At 45.1% G+C, this 23,954-nt stretch overlaps 1 protein-coding gene across 3 annotated transcripts in view; it reads left to right on the top strand.

The window, feature by feature from the left end:
• The window catches only part of LOC127568820 (lysophosphatidic acid receptor 3-like), a 48,265-nt gene extending 34,828 nt beyond the window's left edge, over positions 1-13,437 (top strand). For all 3 annotated transcript variants that reach the window (XM_052013015.1, XM_052013014.1, XM_052013016.1), the window contains exon 3: positions 10,006-13,437. In XM_052013015.1, coding sequence (XP_051868975.1) covers positions 10,006-10,382 — 377 coding nt within the window. In that variant the 3' untranslated portion in view covers positions 10,383-13,437. The remainder of the gene's footprint in view (positions 1-10,005) is intronic.
• Positions 13,438-23,954: the final 10,517 nt, after the last annotated feature.

Here is a 23,954-nt window from a genome sequence, read left to right as displayed (position 1 = left end):
TCTCTTGTGTTTCTGTTGTTTAAAGAATTGATGTGCCCTACATTCACATGGACCTTTCTCGGTGGAGGTCTTCTGTGCGATTGTACAAGCCTTTGCTGACGGTTTCTGCCGAGTGAAACCAAACGACTGAAGCTGTAGTCCCAGTATTTGGATAACGTGCTCAGTCATACTCCTCTGCTGATGCTTTTGCAATCAACCTCATGTTGACTTGTTGATCAGCACAGCTGCTCCAAACCACATCAAAATGCTTTGATACTTCTCTAAAGGCTCTTCCCAACAATATTATTAATTAACCCTTTCTCATTGTGCAATATGTGATCTTAAAATACTTAAAATAGCTTGTTCCTTAACATATTGACCCGGAAAACAATCTTGTATATATCTTATGAAGTTGTTTCCCAAGTTATTATTTTTAATTTGTCTTGTCCTTTATACTGAGATTAAAATTCCCCATGATTATCCCACTACAGGCACCTCTAACTTCCTGATTTATGCCTTGGAGTCAGTCCAGGGGAGGTTCAAAGGGCTAATTCCTGGGATGAGAGAGTTGTCCGATCAAAATAGATCTGTATTCTTTAACCGGGCTTTGATTGGGAAGATCAGAGAAATTAGGAACAGGAGTAGGCCACTCGGCCCATCCAGTCTGCTCTCTGCCACTTACTAAGATTATGGCTGATCCAGTATTTTTCCATTTACCCCCTTGTAACCCTTCACCCATTTACCCCCTCGTAACCCTTCACCCATTTACTAATCAAGGATCTATCTTCCTCTGTCTTGAAATGTTTGGGTAATGTGCTCAACATACAGGTCAGCACAGCTGCTCCAAACCACATCTGCACAATACATTCCGAGCCATGCCATCTACACCAACCATTCAATGGGCCTCGATGCTCAGAATGCTTTGATGCTCCTTCCCATAAGGCTCTTAGAACACAGAACATAGAACATTACAGCACAGTACAGGGCCTTCGGCCCACAATGTTGTGCCCCCATTTTATCCTTCTCTAACATCTATCTAACCCTTCCCTCCCACATAGCCCCCCATTTCTCTATCATTCATGTGTCTATCTAAGCTCTTCTCAACAATTCAAATTTGTCCAACCTCTCGTTATAGCTCACGCCCTCTAATCCAGGCAGCATCCTGGTGAACTTCTTCTGCACCCTCTCCGAAGCCTCCGCATCCTTCCTGTAATGGGGCGACCAGAACTGCACACAATACTCCAAGTGCGGCCTGACCAAAGTTTTACACGGCTGCAAAATAACTTCCGACTTTTATACTTTTCACCCCAGTCGAAGCCGTACGCCTTCCTTACCACCCTATCTCCTTGTTACCACTTTCAGAAAGGTAGAAAACAAAGGGAGCAGATGCATCAGATTCCACTAGAGAAAATACAGGTAATATCCCAGAAATAGCCGCACAGCTGGAATTGGGAGGGAGGGACAAACTTGGGAAAATTATAATCAGCAGGGAAGTGGTGACAAATTGAGGGAGCTGTGAGCTGTCTGTCTCAGGATCCTGATGGACGTCAGTCTAAAATCCGAAAAGAAGTGGTTTGTGAGATATTTGATGTATTGATTTTAATTTCCAGTCACGGGGGGAAGGTTATGTACCAAATTCTGGCAAATGGGAGTAGCTTGGATGGGACATTTTGGTTGGCATGGACCAGTTGGGCTGAAGGGCCTGTTTCTGTGTTTACAATAAGGACTTGTTTTTACACAGTCTTTTATTCTCTCTGCTTTCACTGCCTTGTATCATTTATCTATAATTTACATTTTGTGTGTTGTCAGTACCTACACGCCTGTGATGTCGCTGCAAGCAGGTTTTTGTTGTACCTGTACCTCACCGCACTTGTGCACACGACAATAAACTCGACTTGACCTCCCTCCTGTTCCTCATCCACGTCCACCTCCAGCTCCTCGGGGACCACTGGAATCCTGCACGTCCATGACCAATGGCACCAGGGGTAACCAGGGCTGTAGTGACGGGACCCCATCTCCATCTACCCACAGCTCCTCTTCTACAGCTTGTTAGCCAGGGCCCTCAATCCACTGCAGCCCCTTCAGGAATAATCTTGCCCCGGGAAATTCCAGCTCTGCCTCTCCACCCCAGGAAGATGTTGACTTATTTATTGCAGCCAAATGAATTTGGCCTTTGTGCCTCCCTTTCACAACCCTCCCTGCATTCTTTTCACCAGTTCCTCCCTAACATCCCTTCCCATTGTTACCAATAGCAACAGTAACCATGGCAACAAAATCAGGAGGCTCCAGATTACGAAAAAATATTGGGAGTGAGTTACAGATATTTCTCATGGTTTACCAGCCGGGATGGGAAAAAAGGGAGAGGGATAACTGCTGGATCTTAACACAGTGAACCTGGGTGTCACATCAGGCTCCAGAGCCCGGTCTCTGAGAACTTCTACTGAGTGGCAGTACTGAGGGAGGGTCACACTGCGGGAGGGGCAGTACTGAGGGAGGGTCACACTGTGGGAGGGGCGGTACTCAGGGAGGGTTACACTGCAGGAGGGGCGGTACTCAGGGAGGGTTACACTGCGGGAGGGGCGGTACTGAGGGAGGGTCACACTGCGGGAGGGGCAGTACTCAGGGAGGGTCACACTGCGGGAGGGGCGGTACTCAGGGAGGGTCACACTGCGGGAGGGGCGGTACTGAGGGAGGGTCACACTGTGGGAGGGGCAGTACTCAGGGAGGGTCACACTGTGGGAGGGGCGGTACTCAGGGAGGGTCACACTATGGGAGGGGTGGTACTGAGGGAGAGTCACACTGTGGGAGGGGCGGTACTGAGGGAGGGTCACACTGCGGGAGGGGCGGTACTGAGGGAGGGTCACACTGTGGGGGGTAGCACTGAGGGAGGGTCACACTGTGGGAGGGGCAGTACTCAGGGAGGGTCATACTGTTGGGGGTAGTACTGAGGGAGGGTCACAGTGGGAGGGGCAGTACTGAGGGAGTGACACACTGTGGGAGGGGCAGTACTCAGGGAGTGTCGCACTGCGGGAGGGGCGGTACTGAGGGAGGGCCACACTGTGGGGGGGGCAGTACTGAGGGAGGGCCACACTGTGGGGGGGCAGTAACATATCGACATTATAAATTAGGCTAATACGAATAATGGTCTTGAAGTGTATAAATCCCCTGGGCCTGTCCAGGTATCTGAGGATGCATTGTGGGGTCCTGGCAAAGATATTTGCAGTTGAGAGGGAGATAAGGCAAATTGTTTTTTCTTAGCGTCATGAGGCTTTGAAATTCCCTTCCTCAGAGGGCAGTGGAGGCAGAGGTAGATTCTTGAAAAGTGAGGGGGTGAAAGATTACCCAGGATAGGTGGGAAGATGGATATGAAGTCACAATCAGATCAGCCTTGGTCTTACTCAGATGTACAGAGGAATCTTGGGGTCCAAGTCCATAGCTCCCTGAAAGTGGCAACACAAGTAGATAAGGTAGTGAAGAAGGCGTACGGTATGCTTGCCTTCATCAGTCGGAGCACTGAGTATAAGAGTCAGGAAGTCATGTTGCATCTGGAGTATTGTGTGCAGTTCTGGTCACCCCATTACAGGAAGGATGTGGAGGGTTTGGAGAGGGTGCAGAAGGGGTTCACCAGGACGCTGCCTGGATTAGAGGGTATGAGCTATAAGGAGAGGTTGGACAAACTTGGGTTTCTCTGGAGTGTCAGAGGCTGAAGGGAGACCTGATAGAAGTTTATAAAATTATAAGAGGCATCGATAGGGTAGACGGTCAAAGTCTTTTCTCCAGGGTAAAATGGTGAAAACCAGAGAGCATAGCTTTAAGATGAGAGGGGGGAAGTTTAAAGGAGATGTGCAGGGCAAGTTATTTTAACATGGAGAGTGGTGGGTGCTTGGAACGGGCTGCCAGGGGAGGTGGTGAAAGCAGATAGGATAGTGGTGTGCTAGAGAGACTTTTAGAGAGACACATGAATGTGCAGGGAATGGAGGGATATGGATCATGTGCAGGCAGAAGGGATTTGGCATCTTGGTTGGCACAGACATTGTGGGCTGAAGGGCCTGTTCCTGTGCTGTACTGTTCTATGTTCTATTCACTAAACAGTGGATCAGGCATGAGGGGCCACTCCTGTTCCCAGTGCGTATGAATGTGGGTCTGTTTGTGGGATCCTGCTGTGCCTAGATCGCTTGCCATGTTTACCAGCACTTCAGCACTGAGGGAATGTTTGGGGCTTGATGTGATTGGCTGCCGTGTGTCTGAGTCTTTATGCATCTGTCAATCCAAAGCTCCTGACTGCCCTGAGATTCAGCAGAGGGAACAGTTTCGATCTGTCACACACCTCCAGGAATTGTGGGCTCCCTCGCACAGGTTGGAACAGGCTTAGAACAAACCACAAACATAGCAAACTCACCACATGTCGTGCAGAGGATGCTTGAGGGACTCTGGCCCTGTTCTGTGAATAGTCAAAACTCCTCAGAGGCAGGATGGTACAAGTTCACATTGAGATTCTTCTGGTAAAATGATCTCAGATGGGTGCAGCACAGTAAATTCCAGGAAGTCGCCTCAATTCATTTAAAAACAGCTTCAAACTGATGGATGAGAGAGTGACTTTCTAAAAAAGGAGCTTTTTACAAAATATAAGAAATAGGAACAGCCTCTTCCCCCTGCTATCAGATTTCTGAACAGTCCATGAACCCGTGAACACTACTTCATTTTTTTTGCACGGTTTATTTATCTTTGTAACTTATAGTAACTTTATGTCTTTGCACAGTACTGCTGCCACAAAACAACAAATTTCACCTCATATAACTCAGTGATAATAAACCTGATTCTGACCTGAAAGTTATTTTGCCCCTCAATGTCTAAAAATCTCTCAATCAGTGCCTTCAATACTCTCAGCGGCTGAGCATCCTTAGCCTCTACAGGGAGAGAATCACAAAGTTTCAGCATCTCTGGGTGAAGAAATGTCTTCTCATTTCAGTCCTGAATGGGCGAGCCCTTATTTTGAGACTGTGGTTCTAGACACCTCAGCCAGCAGAAAACATCAGCTCTGCACCTCCCCTGTCAAGTCCTGTAAGAATTGTGTACGTTTTGGTGATGTCACTTCTCATTCTCCTAAACTCAGGAGTATAAACCCTGCATGCTTAGTTCTCGATGCTGCCGTCAGGCAGGAGCTACAGGAGCCTGAAGATCACCTCAGGGTTCAACAACAGCTTCTTCCTCACTGCCGTCAGGTTCTTGAACCAACCTGAAAAACCTAAAAGACTTTTGGACAGGTGCATGGGTAGGAAACGTTTAAAGGATTATGGGCCAAATGCATTAGGCACCTTGGACGGCATGGACCAGTTGGCCAAAGGGCCTGTTTCCGTGCTATATAACTCTGTGACTCTATGGATGTTGGGCTTACCGCAGCCAATAAGGAGGATGTGGAAGGATCCGTAATGTAAAGTCAAAGTTGAGTTTATCGTCTAATGCGCAAGTCCATGTGTGCACAGGTGCCTTGAAAAACTTACTCGCAGCAGCATCACAGGCTCATAGCATCAGATAAGCAGCATTCACAAGAAAAACATAAATTAAACATAATTTTTACAAGAAAAAATACACAATTAGAACAAAAAAAATCCAAACCATTTTAGTGCAAAGTGATCAAAGTAGTCGCAGTGTTGCTAAACTGCAGTGATTAGGGTTGTGCCAGTAGGTTCAAGAACCGAATGGTTGAAGGGAAGTAGCTGTTCCTGAACCTGGTGGTGTGGGACTTCAGGCTTCTGTACCTCCTGCCTGATGGGAGCTGTGAGAAGATGGCACGGCCCAGATGGTGGGGATCTTTGATGATGGATGTTGCCTTCTTGAGGCAGCACCTCCTGTAGATACTCCCGATGGTGGGGAGAGATGTGCCCATGATGTATTGGGCAGAGTGCACTACTCTCTGCAGCTTCTTATGTTCCCGCACATTTGAATTTCCATCCCAGACCGTGATGCAATGAGTCAGGAGACTTTCAACAGTACATCTGTAGAAGTTTGTTAGTGTTCAGTGACAAGCTGAACCTCCTTAACCTTCTAAGAAAATAAAGATGCTGGCGCACTTTCCTTATTATTGCATCTATGTGCTGGGCCCAGGACAGGTCATCTGATATGTCAACGCCCAGGATTTTAAAGCTGCTGACCAGTAATATAACATAGAACATGGAACATAGAGCATTACAGCACAGTACAGGCCCTTCAGCCCACAATGTTGTGCCAACATTTTATCCTGCTCTAATATCTATCTAACCCTTCCCTCCCACATAGCCCTCCATTTCTCTATCATTCATGTGGCTATCTAATGAACCAAAATGACAGGGTCAATATAAGCAAGCAACACCCTGAACATATCACGGTGTTGCTTTACTCCTGTTGGTTAACTTAGCAAAAACAGAATGATGGACCCGCCCAGACAAGAGGTGGCTGTTCACTGACACAGATCAGTCCTTACCTTGATGTGTGTGTGGCTGTAGCTGGCCATACATTAGGTTGATTACCCCTTCCCTCAGGCAATGATGCAATTTGTAATGAGGCCCAACTTTAAAGGAAAAGCTATTTTTAATTCTTGAATCTAAAGATCTATTTGGAAAAATCATTTATTTTCCACCGATAGGGCAATACACCACCCAGGGCTTAATTATCAACCACATAAGAGCTCATGGTATTGGTAACGTGTGTTAGCACGGAATGAAATCTGGTTAGCACATAGAAGACAGGGAGTTGGACAGGTTGCTAGGGTGTAACTAGGGGAGTGCCCCAAGTGGCTTATAATTATTAACTAACTAGATTAATGTGTCGCAGGAGGGAGCAGGATGTTAAGTTCCCAAGTTTGTTGATGACAATAAAATAGGTGGGAGGGCTTGGTGTGATGATGATATTTGGTCTGTGAAAAAGGATTAGATAGGTGAAAACCTGGCAAATCAAGTTCAAGTTTATTGCTGTCATAGGCATACATACCCGGGGTATGTAAGATAAGGACAAACATAAGTTAACATAGACTTCAATTAATACAAATTATACATAACTCTCAGGGCAAAACAAACACCAGTGCAAGTTGAGAGAGAAAAAGAAATATAGTCTGAGGTAGTGTTAGGATTTTTCAGGTGGGTTCAAGAACCTGAGGGCAGTGGGGAAGAAGCTGTTGTTGAACCTTAAGGTGTGGGTCTTCAGGCTCCTGTACCTCCTGCCTGATGGAGGGCATGGCCCGGATAGTGGGGGTCCCTGATGATGGATGTCACCATCCTGAAACATCGCTTCTTGTAGATGTCCTCGATGGTGGGGAGAGCTGTAGCCGTGATGGAACTGACTGAGTCCACCACTCTCTGTAGCCTCTTGCATTCCTGTGCATTGGACTTTCCGTCCCAGGCCGTGATGCTACCAGTAAGATTTAGATAGCCCAGTCCTGGGGTACATAACGTAGAAACATAGAAAAACTACAGCACAATTCAGGGCCTTCGGCCCACAAAGCTGTGCCGAACATGTCCCTACCCTAGAAATTACTAGGCTTACCCACAGCCCTGTATTTTTCTAAGCTCCATGTACCTATCCAACAGTCTCTTAAAGGACCCTATCGTAACCGCCTCCACCACCGTTGCCTGCAGCCCATTCCACACACTCACCACTCTCTGAGTAAAAAACTTACCCCTGACATCTCCCCTATACCTACCCTCATCAGCTAATATGTTGAATGTGCTTGTGTAGTTATTTCCGGTAATGTTTTATCGAGACAATGTTGATCTCTTGTCTGAAGCTTTTCAAGTGATTAATCATGTCCGATTTTGCCAAACACTAATTAAAACTAAAAATAAAACAAATATGAACTGAACAAGGACTATCCAAACATTTGAACCCCACTTAAATTTAACAACTCATGTTTCAGATCTTTAATTCAAATGATTTTCCAACACAAAACTAGTTGAAGCAGGAAGCTCTGTGTTAAATATCACATCGAATAGAAAGTGTGATTTTACTCTGAGATTAGATTTGTTTATGATCATAATCTGACATTCTGCTTTAGAATTACTTCAGATATTTACAGTATAGAACTTATTTCACTTACGTTGCTTCATGAATATCCAATCTCTCATCCTTGTTCTGTGACAATGGCTGTTGGGATCCAGAGCTCTGGAATTCCTTCCAACACTCTCTCCACTTCCCTGCTCCTTCAATCACTCCTGAATTCTTTATTTAACCTTATTTAAGTGGTCCAAGGAATGGCAAATGGAGCTTAATTCGGATAGGTGCGAGGTGTTGTACTTTGGAAAGTTAAATCCAGGTAGGACTTTCACAGTGAACGGCAGGGCCCTGAGGAGTGTTGTAGAACAGAGGGACCTAAGCGTCACGCAGGAGGATTCATGCCACTTAGAGAATGAGTGAGATGGTGAATTAAAATGACAGGCAAGGAATCTCAGGGTCATCCTTGCAGAGAGAACGGAGGTCTTCAGCACATCAGTCACACAGTCTTCACATAGAGGGGACTGGAGTACAAGTACATAGCTCCCTGAAAGTGGAGACACAGGTAGACCAGGTGGTGAAGAAGGCTTTTGGCATGCTGGCCTTAATCAGTCAGGGCATTGAGTGCAGGAGTTGGGAGGTCATGGTGCAGTTGTACAGGACGCTGGTGAGACCACACTTAGAGTACTGTGTACAGTTTTGGTCTCCCTGCTATAGGAAAGATGTTATTAAACTGGAAAGAGTGCAGAGAAGATTTACTAGGATGTTGCCTGGACTTGAGGAACTAAGTTATAGTGAGAGGTCGGACATGCGGGGACTTTATTCCATGGAGCATAGGAGACTGAGAGGTGATCTTACAGAGGTGTATAAGCTCATGAGGGGCATAGATAGGGTGAATGCAGTTACTCATGCAGGCACGGTGGTGTAGCAGTTAGTGTAATGCTATTACAGCGCCAGCGATCCCAGTTCAATTCCGGCCACTGTCTGTAAGGAGTTTGTACATTCTCCCTGTGTCTGCGTGGGTTTCCTCCAGGTGCTCCGGTTTCCTCCCACATTCCAAAGACGTACGGGTTAGGAAGTTGTGGGCATGCTATGTTGGTGCCGGAAGCGTGGCGACACTTGCGGGCTGCCCCCAGAACACTCTACGCAAAAGATGCATTTCACTGTGTGTTTCAATGTGCATGTGACTAATAAAGATATTTTATCCCGTACCACCAGACTTAAGGACAGCTTCTACCCCACTGTGATAAGACTATTAAATGGTTCCCTTATACAATGAGATGGACTGTGACCTCATGATCTACCTTGTTGTGACCCTGCACCTTATTACACTGCACTTTCTCTGTAGCTTTACTCTACTGTTATTGTTTTTACCTGTACTACATCAATGCACTCTGTACTAACTCAATGTAACTGCACTGTGTAATGAATTGACCTGTACGATTGGTTTGTAAGACAGGTTTTTCACTGTACCTTGGTACAGTGAAAATAGAACCATAGAACCATAGAAAACTACAGCACAGAAAAACAGGCCATTTGGCCCTTCTAGTCTGTGCTGAAACATTATTCTGCTAGTCCCATTTACCTGCCCCCAGCCCATACCCCTCCAGACCTCTCTCATCCATGTATCTATCCAATTTACTCTTAAAAGTTAAGAGCGAGCCCGCATTTACCACATCAGATGGCAGCCCATTCTTTGAGTGAAGAAGTTCCCTCTAATGTTCCCCCTAAACCTTTCCCCTTTCACCCTAAAGCCATGATAAACCAATAGCAGGGAGACCAAAACTGAACACAATACTCCAAGTGCAGCCTCACCAGCGTCCTGTACAAGTGACAATGATAAACCAAAACTAGTCTTATCTTTTTCCCAGTGTTGGGAGGGCATAGGTTTAAGGTGAGAGGGGAGAGATTTAATGGGAACGTTCTTTCTTCCTTCATTGTGGGGATGTGGCAGGTGAAATTCTGATATTCCAAGGATGGCCTCCCTCCCACTGACACTGGGCTGAAACGCTGGACTGAGATATCATGATCTGTGCAAACTCTCATACTCTCCTTGTGTTTCAGGTACGTTCATCATCTGCTGGACCCCGGGGCTGGTGTTGGTTCTCCTCGATGGCCTCCACTGCACCAGCTGTAACCTGGAGGGCTTAAAGAAATGGTTCCTTCTCTTGGCTCTGCTGAATTCCCTGATCAACCCCATCATTTACTCCTACAAGGATCGGGAAATCTGGAAAAGTATCAAAAGTTTGTTCAGCCACGGCTGTGTACAGACTGTTAGCATGCAGTTGGAGGACTTGAACACTGGCTCCCACAGGCAGAGCACCGTGTCTGAAATTAGTGGCCCGGCCTTTAAAACCTGTGAACATCAGGTCACCACTCAGGAGACAGGCGGGACTCTCAATCGATCTTTGACAAGATTTCCAAAATTGTCACTGAGCTAATGTAACTTGTGGAGCACAAACTTATGAAGTTCTACAAGGTTCTCACCACGACTTGGGTGATACAATGTTTTGGGCTCCACAGTTGTATGTTAATAAGGGTGGAAACTGAGCTTCTTACTAAATACCATCTGATGCAACTCGTCCACTGACGGAGCAGTTTTTCCCACTTAAACAAGAGGCTTCTTGGTTTTAATTTTTAAGCTGAGTATTTCTCATTGCAATGTGTGATGCAAGGCACAGCTGGCTTTTTATCACTAGGTTATCATCTCATCAGAAGGACCATCTGTGAAAAGGTGGAGGGTGATTTGCAAGTGAAATGTTTCTGGGATTGATCCAAAAGAACCAAGTTCCAGAGCTGAAGTGAGAGTGACTGTTGCCGTTTGAGGTAACACTTGATCAAGTGTGGTCCATGGCCATCAAAGGGATAATACTCCAGTATCTAGAAGATAGTTGTGGTTGTTGGAGGTCAATCATCGCAGTCTCAGGACATCACTGCAGGAGGTCCTGATCTCTAACTGCTTCATCAATGGCCTCCCTTCAGTCTTATGGTCAGAATGGGGATGTTCGCCGACAGTACAACCATTTTCAATTCCATTTGCATCTCCTCGGCAAATGAATCATCCATGCAGCAAGAACTGGGCAATACTTGGATGTGGGCAGATAAAAGGCAAGTAACATTTGTGCCTCAAAGGTGCCAGACAATGCCTGTCTTCAGCAACTGAGAATCTAACCAAACATTCTTGACATTTAATGGCATTAGGTCCTTCACCATCAAGATCCTGGAGGGGTCACCATTGGCCAGAAACTCAATCGACCTCCGGTGTAAATACGGTGACTACAAGGGCAGATCAGAGGTTGGGTATCCTGTGGTATTCCCTTCTCTGCCACCTACCAGGCACACCAGGGATATAATGGGACACTCTCTGCTTGCCTGGATGAGTGCAACATCAACGTCACTCAAGATGCTCGACACCATCTTGATTGTATCACCACTTGGTTGACACCTCACCCACCATCCTGAACATTCGCTCCCTCCACCGGCACACAGTGTGAACCATCTACGAACTCACTGCAGTTACTCATCTGGGCATCTCCAACATCTACCTCCCAAACTGAGACCTCGTTCAGCAAAAAAGAACACAGAGAGCTGGTGCAGGGGGTATCATCACCCCTTCATCACACACCACCCTGACTTGGAAATACATCACTGGTCCTTTGTTGTTGCTGGGTCTAACCTCTGGAACCCCCTCCTCCCTAGCAACACCACTTTCACCAGAAACGCTGCAGTGGATCAAGAAGATGGCTCACAAGGGCAATTAGGGATGGGCAATAAGTGCTGGCCATCCCAGTGGAGGCCTCATGGTGAGTATAAAGTGTAAACGTACATGGGCAGCCCTTAAGAATGATGTAGAAGTCCAGGTTTCGCAACAGATGGAGTAAATGTGGGGGATTTGCAAGCAGATGTTGGTGTTACCAGGGAGAACGATACAGATACCCATTCTGCTCAGACCTGTAGTCCCCCATCAGTGGATTGAGGGGTGACTGACATCATGAAGGAGTTGATGTTGATAAACACCTGACTCCCAGAACAAAAGACTACTGTTTCAATAACTTGGTTTATGGACACTCCTATTGAGGGAAGATGTATAAGATGCCAAGTTGCACAGAGATGCAGGCAGCACAGTTAGTAGTGCCGCTCCCTCACAATCCCCGTGTCCCAGGTTCGATCCCGACCTCCGGCGCTGTCTGTGTAGAGTTTGCACGTTCTCCCTGTGACCACATGGGTTTCCCCCGGGTGCTCCGGTTTCCTCCCACATCCCAAAAAAGTGCCAGTTGGTTGGTTATTTAGCTGCTGTAAATTGCTTCTATTGTGAGGGGTAGAATCTGGGGGGAGTTGATGGTAACGTGGGGAGAATAAAATGGGATCAGTGAAATTGGAAGGTTGGTGGTCAGTGTGAACTCAGTGGGCTGAAAGACCTGTTTATTTGCTGACACAAGAAGTACTCAATCTGCTTCATGTAAAATAGGAAATTATTAGATCAAAACAGAAAGTGCTGTACATGTTCAGCAGGTCAGGTAGCACCTGTGGAGAGAGATTCATCAACTTGAAATGCTAACTCATTTGCTTTCATTAGTTGAGCCATTAAGTTCACAATCCAGGAAGTTATGTTGCAGCTTTATAAAGCTCTGGTTAAGCCGCATCTGGAGTATTGCATTCAGTCCTGGTCACCTCATTACAGGAAGGATGTGGAGGCTTTAGAGAGGGTTCAGAAGAGGTTCACCAGGATGCTGCCTGGATTTGAGGGTATGAGCTATAAGAAGAGGTTGGACAAACTTGGGTTGTTTTCTCTGGAGCAGTGGAGGCTGAGGGGAGATTTGATAGACATTTATAAATTTACGAGAGACATAGATAGAGTAGACAGCCCCAGTGTCTTTTTTCCCAGGATTGAAATGTCTAATATCAGAAGGCATGTATTTAAGGTGAGGGGGGAAAGTACAAAGGAGATGTGCGGGGCAAGTTTTTTTACACAGAGAGTGGTGGGTGCCTGGAATGTGCTGCCAGGGGAGGTGGTGGAGGCAGATACGATAGGGGCATTTAGTGATTCTTAGATAGCCACATGAATATTCAGGGAATGGAGGGATATGGTCAAAGTGCGGGGAAGAGGGATTAGATTAATTAGGAGTCATTGGTTTAATTAGGTGAGCACAACATGGTGGGCCGAAGGGCCTGTCCTGTACTCTTCTAAGTTTCATGTTCTATTATCTAAGGTTAGAGACAAAGTCACAACAGAACGATGCACAATCCATGCACTACACCTTCCTATTCTCCACAAGGAGTTGTGGGCTGATTGAGGCTTCAGTAACAATGGGCATTGCTTACACACTGATACACATGGGCTGTAAAATTTATATGATTAACGTCTTGAGACTCTGAGAATTCTGTTCTGTATATCTCAGGATACAGCTAGATCTTGACTGAGTTTGTTTGCATTGTTCATCTTGTCTGGTCCACATGATCTAAATGTTTTGTCTGAGCATTGCCTTTCCAATAAAGGTCTTTCCACGATCGTCAATTGTACTTAATTTCTTTGTCAGTAAACCTGCTGCCTTTGTAGTACGACAGCAGATTTGAAATAACACTGGATCATACACAGAAGGAGAACAACCAGCCCTTGCTGTCCTGCTGGCCAAATGTAGACTGTAAGCAAAATACCGCAGATGACACAACTCTGAAGTGAAAAAAAGAAAGTGCTGGAAAGGGTACAAAAGAGATTTACGAGGATGTTGCCAGCACCGGAGGGCCTGAGTTACAGGGAGAGGTTGGGCAGGCTAGGACTTTATTCCTTGGAGAGTATGAGACTGAGGAGTGATATCATGGAGATGTCTAAAATCCTGAGGGGTGTAGAGAGGCTTTCTTCCAGGAAAAGTGAATCAAAAACAAGAGGACGTAGGTTTAAGGTGAGAGGGGAAGGGTGTGAAAGAGACCTGAGGGGCAACTTCTTCATGCAGAGGGTGGTGCGTATATGAAACGAGCTGCCATGGTTGAGGGAGGTACAATAACAACATTTAAAAATACTTGGACAGGCACACGGAGTGGAAGTTTAGAGGAAGTTGGGCCAAACATGGGCAAGTAGCATTAGCTTAGATGGGCATCTTGGTTGGCATGGACAAGTTGGGCCAAAGGGCCTGTTTACATGCTGTGTGACTCTATGACTATAAATAGCAGGTCAGGCAGCATCTGTGGAGGATGGCATAGTCACCATTTCAGGTAGGTGATCAGAACTCTTCCTCTCTCCATGGATGCTGCCTGACCTGTTGAGTATTTCAAACAATTTCTGTCTGTATTTCAGATCTCCAGTCTTTTGCTTTTATTTTTCCTCAATCTGTTTTTGATTAACCCTTTCAACACTGGTTTACCATGTCCCCATCGGGCATGCCAAATTGCAGAAAAGATTTTCAGTTTGTGGGACAAGGGAAAGATAATTTTACATGAGTGTTGGTCTGAGTATCAGAAGAAGCTACAAGCAATCCCTAATAGACTCAGCCTCCCGATCTCAGAGATGGATGTCGTAAAGAGGGAGTCAGCTGTTGAGAGAAAGCCGGTGAGGAAGAGAAGTTGAAGACCCATCGGAGGCGTAGGAGGAGGGGAGAGCAGTCAGAACAGAACTCACAACATGATTAATGCAAAGTGTGTCAGCATTAAAACAGCTCATCTGGAATGGATTTGGCCTGAGGATGAGATTCATTGAAGAAGTATTACAGTACAACAGGAGGCCATTCAGTCTGATGTACCTGTGTTGCCTCATTGAAGCAGCTGCCCCGTTGTTAATATATCAACTTTCCATCTCACCCTGTCCAATATAACCTAAATCTGTTGCCCCCCTCCTCCCTATCCAGCTGCCTTCTGAAGTCTCCCGTGGAGTCTACATCATCCACAGGCTTTGATAGCTCGTCCCGCAACACTTTAGAAAGGAATAGCACATTGCAGCGCAGACATTGTGGGCTGAAGGGCCTGTTCCTGTGCAGTACTGTTCTACGTTCTATGTTCTAATTCCACAAGTTTTAAGATAGTTATAGGTAAGGATATGACTGATCCTCAGGTGAAAGAGATAAATTGGGGAAAGGCTAATTACAACAGTATTATGCAGGAACGTAGATTGGGAGTTGATGCTTGAGGGTAAATCCACATCGGGCATGTGGGAGTCTATTAAACATCAGCTGGCTAGTGTTCAGAACCAGCATGTTTCTGTGAGGATACGGATGGCAAGGTTCAGGAACCTTGGATGATGAGATATATTGTAAGTTTAGTTAAAAATACTCCCCACCATCGAGGACATCTTCAAGAGGTGGTGCCTCAAGAAGGTGGCATCCATCACTAAGGACCCTCACCATCCGGGACATGCCCTCTTCTCGTTACCACCATCGGGGAGGAGGTACAGGAGCCTGAAGACCCACACTCAGTGATTCAGGAACAGCTTCTTCCCCTCCACCATCAGATTTTTGAATGGTCCATGAACCCATGAAACCTACCTCGTTATTCCTATTTTTTTGCACTATTTATTTGTAATTGATAATAATTCTATGTCTTTGCACTGTACTGCTGCTGTAAAACAACAAATTTTACATCATCTAAGTCAGTGATAATAAATCTGATCCTGATTCTGAAATAAAAGGATGCTGAAATTGGCCAAGGTTGCAGCATGGAACTCACAGTGGTTCAACTTATTATATTTAAAAAGTATTTAGATGTGCACCTGAAGCAGCAGGTCATGAAGGTTATGTGTCAGGAGTTGGGAAATGGGATTATTATGAATAGATACTTGAAAGTCAGCATGAACAACATTGGGCTGAAGGGTCTGCCTCCACGCTGTATGACCATGGGACTCCCTAACGGCAGCTTAAGAGCACAAATTGCCCTTAATCTCCAACTCCTGTTTACATCAACGGTGCTGAGGTCGAGACGGTTGAGAGCTTCAGGTTCCTAGGAGTGAACATCACCAATAGCCTGTCCTAGTCCAACCATGTAGATGCCACAGCCAAGAAAGCTCACCAGCACCTCTACTTCCTCAGGAGGGTAAAGAAATTTGACATATCCCCTTTGACCCTCACCAATATTTGTCAGTGCACCATAGAAAGCATCCTATCCGGCTGCATCACAGTTTGATACGGCAACTGCTCTGCCCCTGACCACAGGAAACTGCAGAGAGTTGTGGACACAGCTCAGCACGTCATGGAAACCAGCCTCCCCTCCGTGGACTCTGTCTATACCTCTCGCTGCCTTGGTAAAGCAGCTGACATAATCAAAGACTCCACCCACCCTGGACGTTCTCTCTTCTCCCCCCTCCCATGGGGCAGAAGATTTAGTTTATCAGAGACCAAAGGAAGATAACAGTGAAAAAGTCCATTCTGTACGTTGAGCTGAATTTGACAGCCCCCTTTCAATTCCCATGATGGAGTCTTGTTGTTCAGACCACAGCCCCGGGTAATTAGCTGAGCTACGTTGTCATGGAAGAGAACTGTATGCAGCAATAAAGACCAGGACAAATCTTACTGGGTGGAACTATGGAGTCAGTACAGAAAGTGTGACACAGATACTGTAACCCACACTTAGTCCCAACAGTGGGATTTGCTTCAACACCCAATCTGCTGGAAGAACTCATCTTACCTTAAACCTATGCCAGCATCTGTGGGAGGAAAGGAATTGTCGACATTCAGGGTTTTGACTTGAAACATCGACAATTCCTTTCCTAGAGTCAAAGAGTCTTTTGGCATGGAAACAGGTCAACTTGTCCATGCCAACTATGTTGCCCAGCGAGCTGGTCCCATCTGCCCGCATTTGGCTCATAGCCCTCTAAACCTCTCCTATTCATGTACTTATCTAGATGGCTTTTAAATGTTGCTAATGTGCCCGCCTCAACCACTATATCTGGCAGCTCATTCCAAATACGCACCACCCTTTGCGTGAAGAAGCTGCCCCTGATGTCCCTTTTAAATCTCTTGCCTCTGATCTTAAACCTCTGCCCTCTTGTTTTTAGCACCCCCCTCCCTGAGAAAAAGACTGTGTGTTTTCACCTTGTCTATGTCCCCTCATGGTCTTATCAGGTCACCCCTCAGGTCGTTCCAGGGGATGGAAAACACTTCCCACAGATGTTACTCAACCTGTTGAGTTCTTCCAGCAGATTATTTATTGCTCCAAATTCCAACATCTGCAGTCGCTGGTTCTCCGGTGGGATTTGCTTGTTGGCAATGAGGAGGGTGTGTGATTAATTAATGATCATTGCACCTATTTACCAAGATTAGGGCAGTGAGGATCAATTATTTAACTGATCAAGCATGATCTTACAAACAGCAGAGCCAGCTGGAGGAGCTCTGTGGTCCAACCTTTATATTTCATGTTGCTGTGGGACAAAATCAATTTGTGGATGAACACAGTGAAAATACTTAGTCCGAAAACATAAGTTATTTTATGAAATATATATTCATGTGGAATTTGAACTGTTGCAGTGTTTGTAATTTAGTTATCAGAACTGATTAATGTAGGAGCATTCACAGCTTTAAACGGAGTGAACCAGACAATTAAAAAACTGTTTAGGTTCAAACTAAGTCTGCAAGGCAGAATTACAATCCAAGCGACTGTCAGCGATTATTCTGCATAAAACAGACAGCACAATTGTAACGTGCCAGAGCTGGACTCTTATCGAAAGGAAAATATAAATTATTTTCTCTGGCTTGTAAGAATTTAAATGGCAGGAAGTCTTTGCTATTTGACAGTTAATTTAGTTTTGGTGAAATTATAAACAAGTCACTTGAAAATGTAAGTTTTTTTGTACAAATCTATTAGTCATATGACTTTTATTAAAGGGAAGTTTGTTCGATAAAATATTAAAACTGCTGTCTAGACATAGACATAGAACAGTACAGCACAATACAGGCCCTTTGGCCCACAATGTTGTGCTGACCTTTAAACCTCGCCTAAGACTATCTAATCCCTTCCTCCCACATATCCCTCTATTTTAAATTCCTCTAGATCTATGCTTATTTAATTTCTATTGTTGGAATCTTGCTCATTTGTTAAGTTTACTTGCAGCATTGAACAATCACATTAAACGTTTGAAGCTCTGTATTTCCCTCAGGGAGGGCACAGAGCATTCCACATTTCCTCAGTCTGCATTGTTGCTTTGATATCTTCACTGTAGTCAAGGTAATTTGCAGTCCATATGCCAATGCCACGAAGTCTCAGCTTCTTCAAGAAAGACAACTTCATTGAAATGCTCTCTGGATCATCGTACCAGACCTCGTGGTAATTCTTACCATCCTGTCACAGAACCAGAGAGAGTTACACAGTTAGAAGCCAACATTGGGTCAGCGTGCAGTTCCATGCACAGTGCTGACTTTATCAGAACTTTTCAAGACACATTAAACCTGCAAGAAAAGAGAACAGTGGTTGGATTCAGGGAAGAAAAGGCAAACACTTGAATATTCTGAACTGAAGATGCAATGAGGAGGTGTACAGGAGTGAGATAGATCAGACGGTTGAGTGGTATTACAACAACAACCTCACACTCAATGTCAGCAAGGCCAAGGAACTGATTGTGGACTTCAGGAAAGGGAAGTCAGGAGAACACACACCAGTCCTCAATGAGGGGTCAGCGGTGGAAAGGGTGAGCAACTTCAAGTTCCTGGGCATCAACATCTCAAAGGAACTATCCTACGCCCAACACATTAATGCAATCATGAAGAAGGCACTTTGTTGGGAGTTTGAGGAAATTTGGTATGTCACCAAAGATTCTTACAAATTTCTATTGATGTAAGATGGAGAGCATTCTGACTGGTTGCATCACCGCCTGGTATGGAGGCTCCAATGCACAGGACCACAAGAGGCTGCAGAGGGTTGTAGAGTCGGCCAGCTCCATCACGGGCACAACCCTCCCCACCATCGAGGACGTCTTCAAGAGGTGGTGCCTCAAGAAAGTGGCCTCCATCACTAAGGGCCCTCACCATCCGGAACATGCTCTCTTCTCGTTACTGCCATCGGGGAGGAGGTACAGGAGCCTGAAGACCCACACTCAATGATTAAGAAACAGCTTCTTCCCCTCCGCCATCAGATTTCTGAATGGTCCATGAACCCATGAACACTACCTTGTTATTCCTTTCTTTGCAATATTTATTTATTTTTGTAACTTATAGTAATTTTATACCTTTGCATTGTACTGCTGCCACAAAACAACACATTTCACAACACATAAGTCAGTGACAATAAATCTGATTTTGATTCTGAAAAGGAGTATGAAAACTACAGAAATCTTACCAACACTTTCAGGTCTACAAAGTATTTTAGCATGTTTACATTGGTACAAAACATCATTAAAATGGAAATAATTTCTGGAAAAGCACTTACCACTCACTGAGATCACAGGACCTCAAATGTGAATAACTATCAAGTTTTTCAATTACTTAGATTGATAACTGTTAACGTCAGTACAAGTACAGACATGAGAATACATCAGGAAACAAAAATGCATTAATTATTCCATAAAGATATCTTTTATCTAAATTAAAAATTCATCCACTTGAGTGGTAAGTTTTAAAAACGTTGGTTGAAAGAATGATGTAGGAGGAAGGCTTCACTTATGAAACACCGGGAAAGAGGCATTTATCCATTTATCCAAGAGGGATTTACCTCAAACAACGCAATGGAGTACAAGGAAGAACATACAGCCTAGTGACATGGTGTCTAGACAACAAACTCTCCCTCAATGTCAGCAAAAAATGGAGCTGGTCATTGACTTCAGGAAGCGGGGTGGAACACATGCCCCTGTCTGTACCAGTGGTGCAGAGGTGGAGATGGTTGAGAGCTTCAAGTTCCTAGGTATAAGTATCAACAACAATTTGTCCTGGTCCAACCATGTAGACACTATGGCCAAGAAAGCTCACCAGCACCTCTACTTCCTCAGAAAGCTATAGAAATTTGGCATGTCCCCTTCGACACACCCCAATTTCTATCTGTGTACCATAGAAAGCATCCTATCTGGATGCATCATGGCTTGGTATGGCAACTGCTCTGCCCAGGACTGCAAGAAACTGCAGAGAGTTGTGGACACAACTCAGTCAATCAGGAAAACTAGCCTTCCCTTGTCTCCTCTCGGGTCCACATACCCGCTGGCTTGGGAAAGCAGCCAACATAATATAAGACACAACCCCTTGCCCCCACTCATCCTCTGTTCTCCCCCCTTCCACTGGGCAGAAGATACAAGAGCTTGAGAGCATGTACCACCAGGCTAAAAGACAAATTCTATCCCACTGTTATAAGACTCTTGAATGGACCTTTTGTACAATGAAGGTGGACTCCTGACCTCACAATCTACCTCATCATGGCCCTCTCACCTGCATTGCACTTTCTCTGTAACTGTAATTGCAACATTATATTCTGCACACTGTTATTGTTTTCCTATTGTACTACCTTGATATATTTCTGTATGGAATGATCTGTCTGGATGGCACACATGGTGTATCTCAGTCCAGGTGCAGGTAGATGGGACTAGGCAGATCAGGTCAGCATGGACTGGATGGGCTGAAGGGCCTGTTTCTGTGCTGTAGTATCTATGACTCTATGACTCTATGTGACAATGATAAAACCAATTACCAACTGAGCTAATTACCATTTACCATTCAGGTGCGCATTGAGACCCAGTGTTGTGAGGAATTAAATAATTCCATCAGCCGATGGGACTTTAAACCAATGAAGAGGAGGGAGAGTTCAGGTTTGGAAAAATCATGTTTGAAGAGAAAAAACAAGTTGTAGATAAAATAAATTAGAAAGGGGCAGGAATTTTAATAATAGCAATCCTGCATTAAAGTGACTAACACCATGTCAGAGTAAACAAGCTTGTTTTGGTATTGGTATTGGTATTGGTTTATTATTGTCGCTTGTACCGAGGTACAGTGAAAAACTTGTCTTACAAACCGATCGTACAGGTCAATTAATTTCTTTGTAATACAAAGGAAGGAAATAAACTGAAAATCAAAAAAGAAATACTTCCCCATCTCACTTCCACTCTGTCTGTGATCTGCTGCACCATTAGAGGAAAGCTCAGCGCAAACTTGAGAACCTCACCTTCCATCTTGGCACATTGCAGCCATCTAGACTCAATACTGGGTTCTTCAAGAGAAGGGAATGCCCCCTTAGTTTCTGCCTGTATCAGGACATTTCTGCCAGGCATCCATTTGTGATCTTGTCATAGAGTACTCTCTCCATTAGTATGGTCTAGCCCATAGCCCTGTTGTAGAAACACATAGCACGTATAAAGAAGTATCATCGGATTCTACCTGTAACAGATAGAATTTGGTTTCAGGGATATTCGTTTTGCTCTCCTACCTTCCCTCCTACTGAAAACTAACTTGTTTTCTCTCTTTCCCAGTTCAAAAGGCCTTTGACCTGAAATGTTAACTCTCTCTTTCCACAGAAGCTGCTCGACCTGCTGAGGTTTTCTGAGCATCTTCTGATTTTTAAAGGCAATGAGCTAAGGCCACATCAGAGGAAATTAGCGATGCTAAAATTAAAGGCACTGGATATGAGTTCATAAACCTTTTATAACAAACTTGGGTTGTTTTCTCTGGAGTGTTGGAAGTTGAGGGGAGGCCTGAGAGAAGTTTGTAAAATTATGAGAGACATGGAAAGGGTAGACAGTCAAAATCTTTTTCCCGGAGTGGAAATGTCAAATGCAAGAGGGCATAACTTTAAGATGAGAGGGGGCAAGTATAAAGCAGTGGTGCAGGACAGATTTTTTTACATGGAGAGCAGTGGGTATCTGGAACAGGCTACTTGGGGATGTGGTGGAAGCAGGTATGACAGTGACGTTTAAAAGGCTTTTAGGCACAATGAATATGCAGGGAGCGGAGGGATATTTCTTCATGTGCAGGCAGAAGGAATTAATTCATTTGCATTACCAGGTAGACAAAGTAACGGGGGCTTTCCACACACCATCCCAGAATCTGCCAGCGATTGACCTTGCCAGAAGATACATGATCGTTTTGTAACTGAGTGGAGTTGCCAGATAATGACTGCAAGAGATACTGTTCTGAGAAAGATTTTCCAATTCGCAAGAGCCGATCTGAAAAATACAAAACAAAGTTTCACTTGTGAATGAGTTGCTCTAATAATATAGTAAAATGCAAGTGTAGCGGTTAGCGTAACAATATTACAGCACCAGAGACCCGGGTTCAATTCCGGCCACTGCCTGTATGGAGTTTGTACATTCTCCCTGTATCTTGCGTTGGTTTCCTCCGGGTGCTCTCCTTTCCTCCCACATTCCAAAGACGTACGGGTTAGGAAGTTGCGGGCGTGCTATGTTGGCGCCGGAAGTGTGGCGACACTTGCGGGCTGCCCCCAGAACACTCTACGCAAAAGATGCATTTCACTGTGTGTTTCGATGTACATGTGACTAATAAAGAAATCTTGTCTTATCTAATCTTACCTTATTCACCTGTCTGGGGCTCAATCAGGATCCAAAGGCCAATTGACCAAACAGTTCCACTGACAGAGGTTTGTTAGACAGTGGTAATGAAGGTTGGAGAACCAAAGACAAAGGAAGAGATTTCAAACGCTGATCAGCAGTGAGTGGAGTGGAGTGGTGGAGGAGGTTCAGTGGGTGTGCACTTCCCCTCGCACTCATCGTCAGCAAGACCAAGGAACTTCAGGAAGAGGAAGTCGGGAGAACACACACCAGTCCTCACTGAGCGGTCAGCGGTGGAAAGGGTGAGCAGCTTCAAGTTCCTGAGCGCCAACATCACAGAGGACCTATCTTGGGCCCAACACATTGATGCAATCACGAAGAAGGCACGCCAGCGACTCTACTTCATTAGGAGTTTGAGGAGATTCGGTATGCCACTGAAGACTCTTGCAAATTTCTACAGATGTACGGTGGAGAGCATTCTGACTGGTTGCATCACCACCTGGTACGGAGGCTCCAATGCGCAGGATCACAAGAGGCTGCAGAGGGTTGTAGACTCAGCCAGCTCCATCATGGGCACAACCCTCCCCGCCATCGAGGACATCTTCAAGAAGTGGTGCCTTCACCACCCGGCACACACCCTCTTCTCATTACTACCATAGGGGAGGAGGTACAGGAGCCTGAAGACCCACACTCAGTGATTCAGGAACAGCTTCTTCCCTTCCGCTATCAGATTTCTGAATGGTCCACGAACCCATGAACACTACCTCGTTATTCCTCTTTTGGACTATTTATTTATTTTTGTAACTTGTAGTAATTTTTATGTCTTTACGTCTTGCACTGTACTGCTGCTGCAAAACAACAAATTTCACAACGTATGTCAGTGATAATAAATCTGATTCTGATTCCGATTGTGGCTTGTTCCCATGATCCCATAACCAATGGGATGGATTATAGAAAATACTTGTTTTGCAGACTTGAAAGTTGCAGTTAATGAGCTAGACTAGGTAAGGTAGGGAATGGAAATGAGAGGAACATACATTTAGAACAGATTATGAGGATGTTGATGAGGCTGCATTTGGAATATTGTGTTCAGTTTTGTTCACCCTGCTATAGGAAAGATGTCATTAAGATGGACAGAGTGCAGAGGAGATTTATGAGGATGTTGCCAGGACCTGAGGGACTGAGTTATGGAGAGAGGTTGAACAAGCTGGGACTTTATTCACTGAAGAGTAGAAGAATGAGGGGTGATCTTATAGAAGTGTATAAAATTATGAGGGGCATGGATAGGGTGAACGCACAGAGTATTTTTCCCAAGGCTGGCGAATCAGCCAGAGGACATAAGTTTAAGGTGAGTGGGGAGAGATTTAACAGAACCTGAGGGGCAACTTTTTTCACCCAGAGGGTGGTGAGTACATGGAACGAGCTGCCAGAGGAAGTGGTTGAGGCAGGGACATCAACAACATTTAAAAGGCACTTGGACAGGTACATGGGTAGGAAAGGTTTAGAGGGACATGTGCTAAAGGCAGGTGAATGGGACTATTTTAGATGGGAATCTTGGATGGCTTGGACCAGTTGGGTTGAAGGGCCTGTTTCCGTGTTGTGGGACTATGACTCTTGT

Source organism: Pristis pectinata, chromosome 3, assembly GCF_009764475.1.
Source record: "Pristis pectinata isolate sPriPec2 chromosome 3, sPriPec2.1.pri, whole genome shotgun sequence".
NCBI lineage: Eukaryota > Metazoa > Chordata > Chondrichthyes > Rhinopristiformes > Pristidae > Pristis > Pristis pectinata.
Note: the sequence above shows the minus strand (reverse complement) of the source record. Positions and strands in the feature narration are given on the sequence as shown.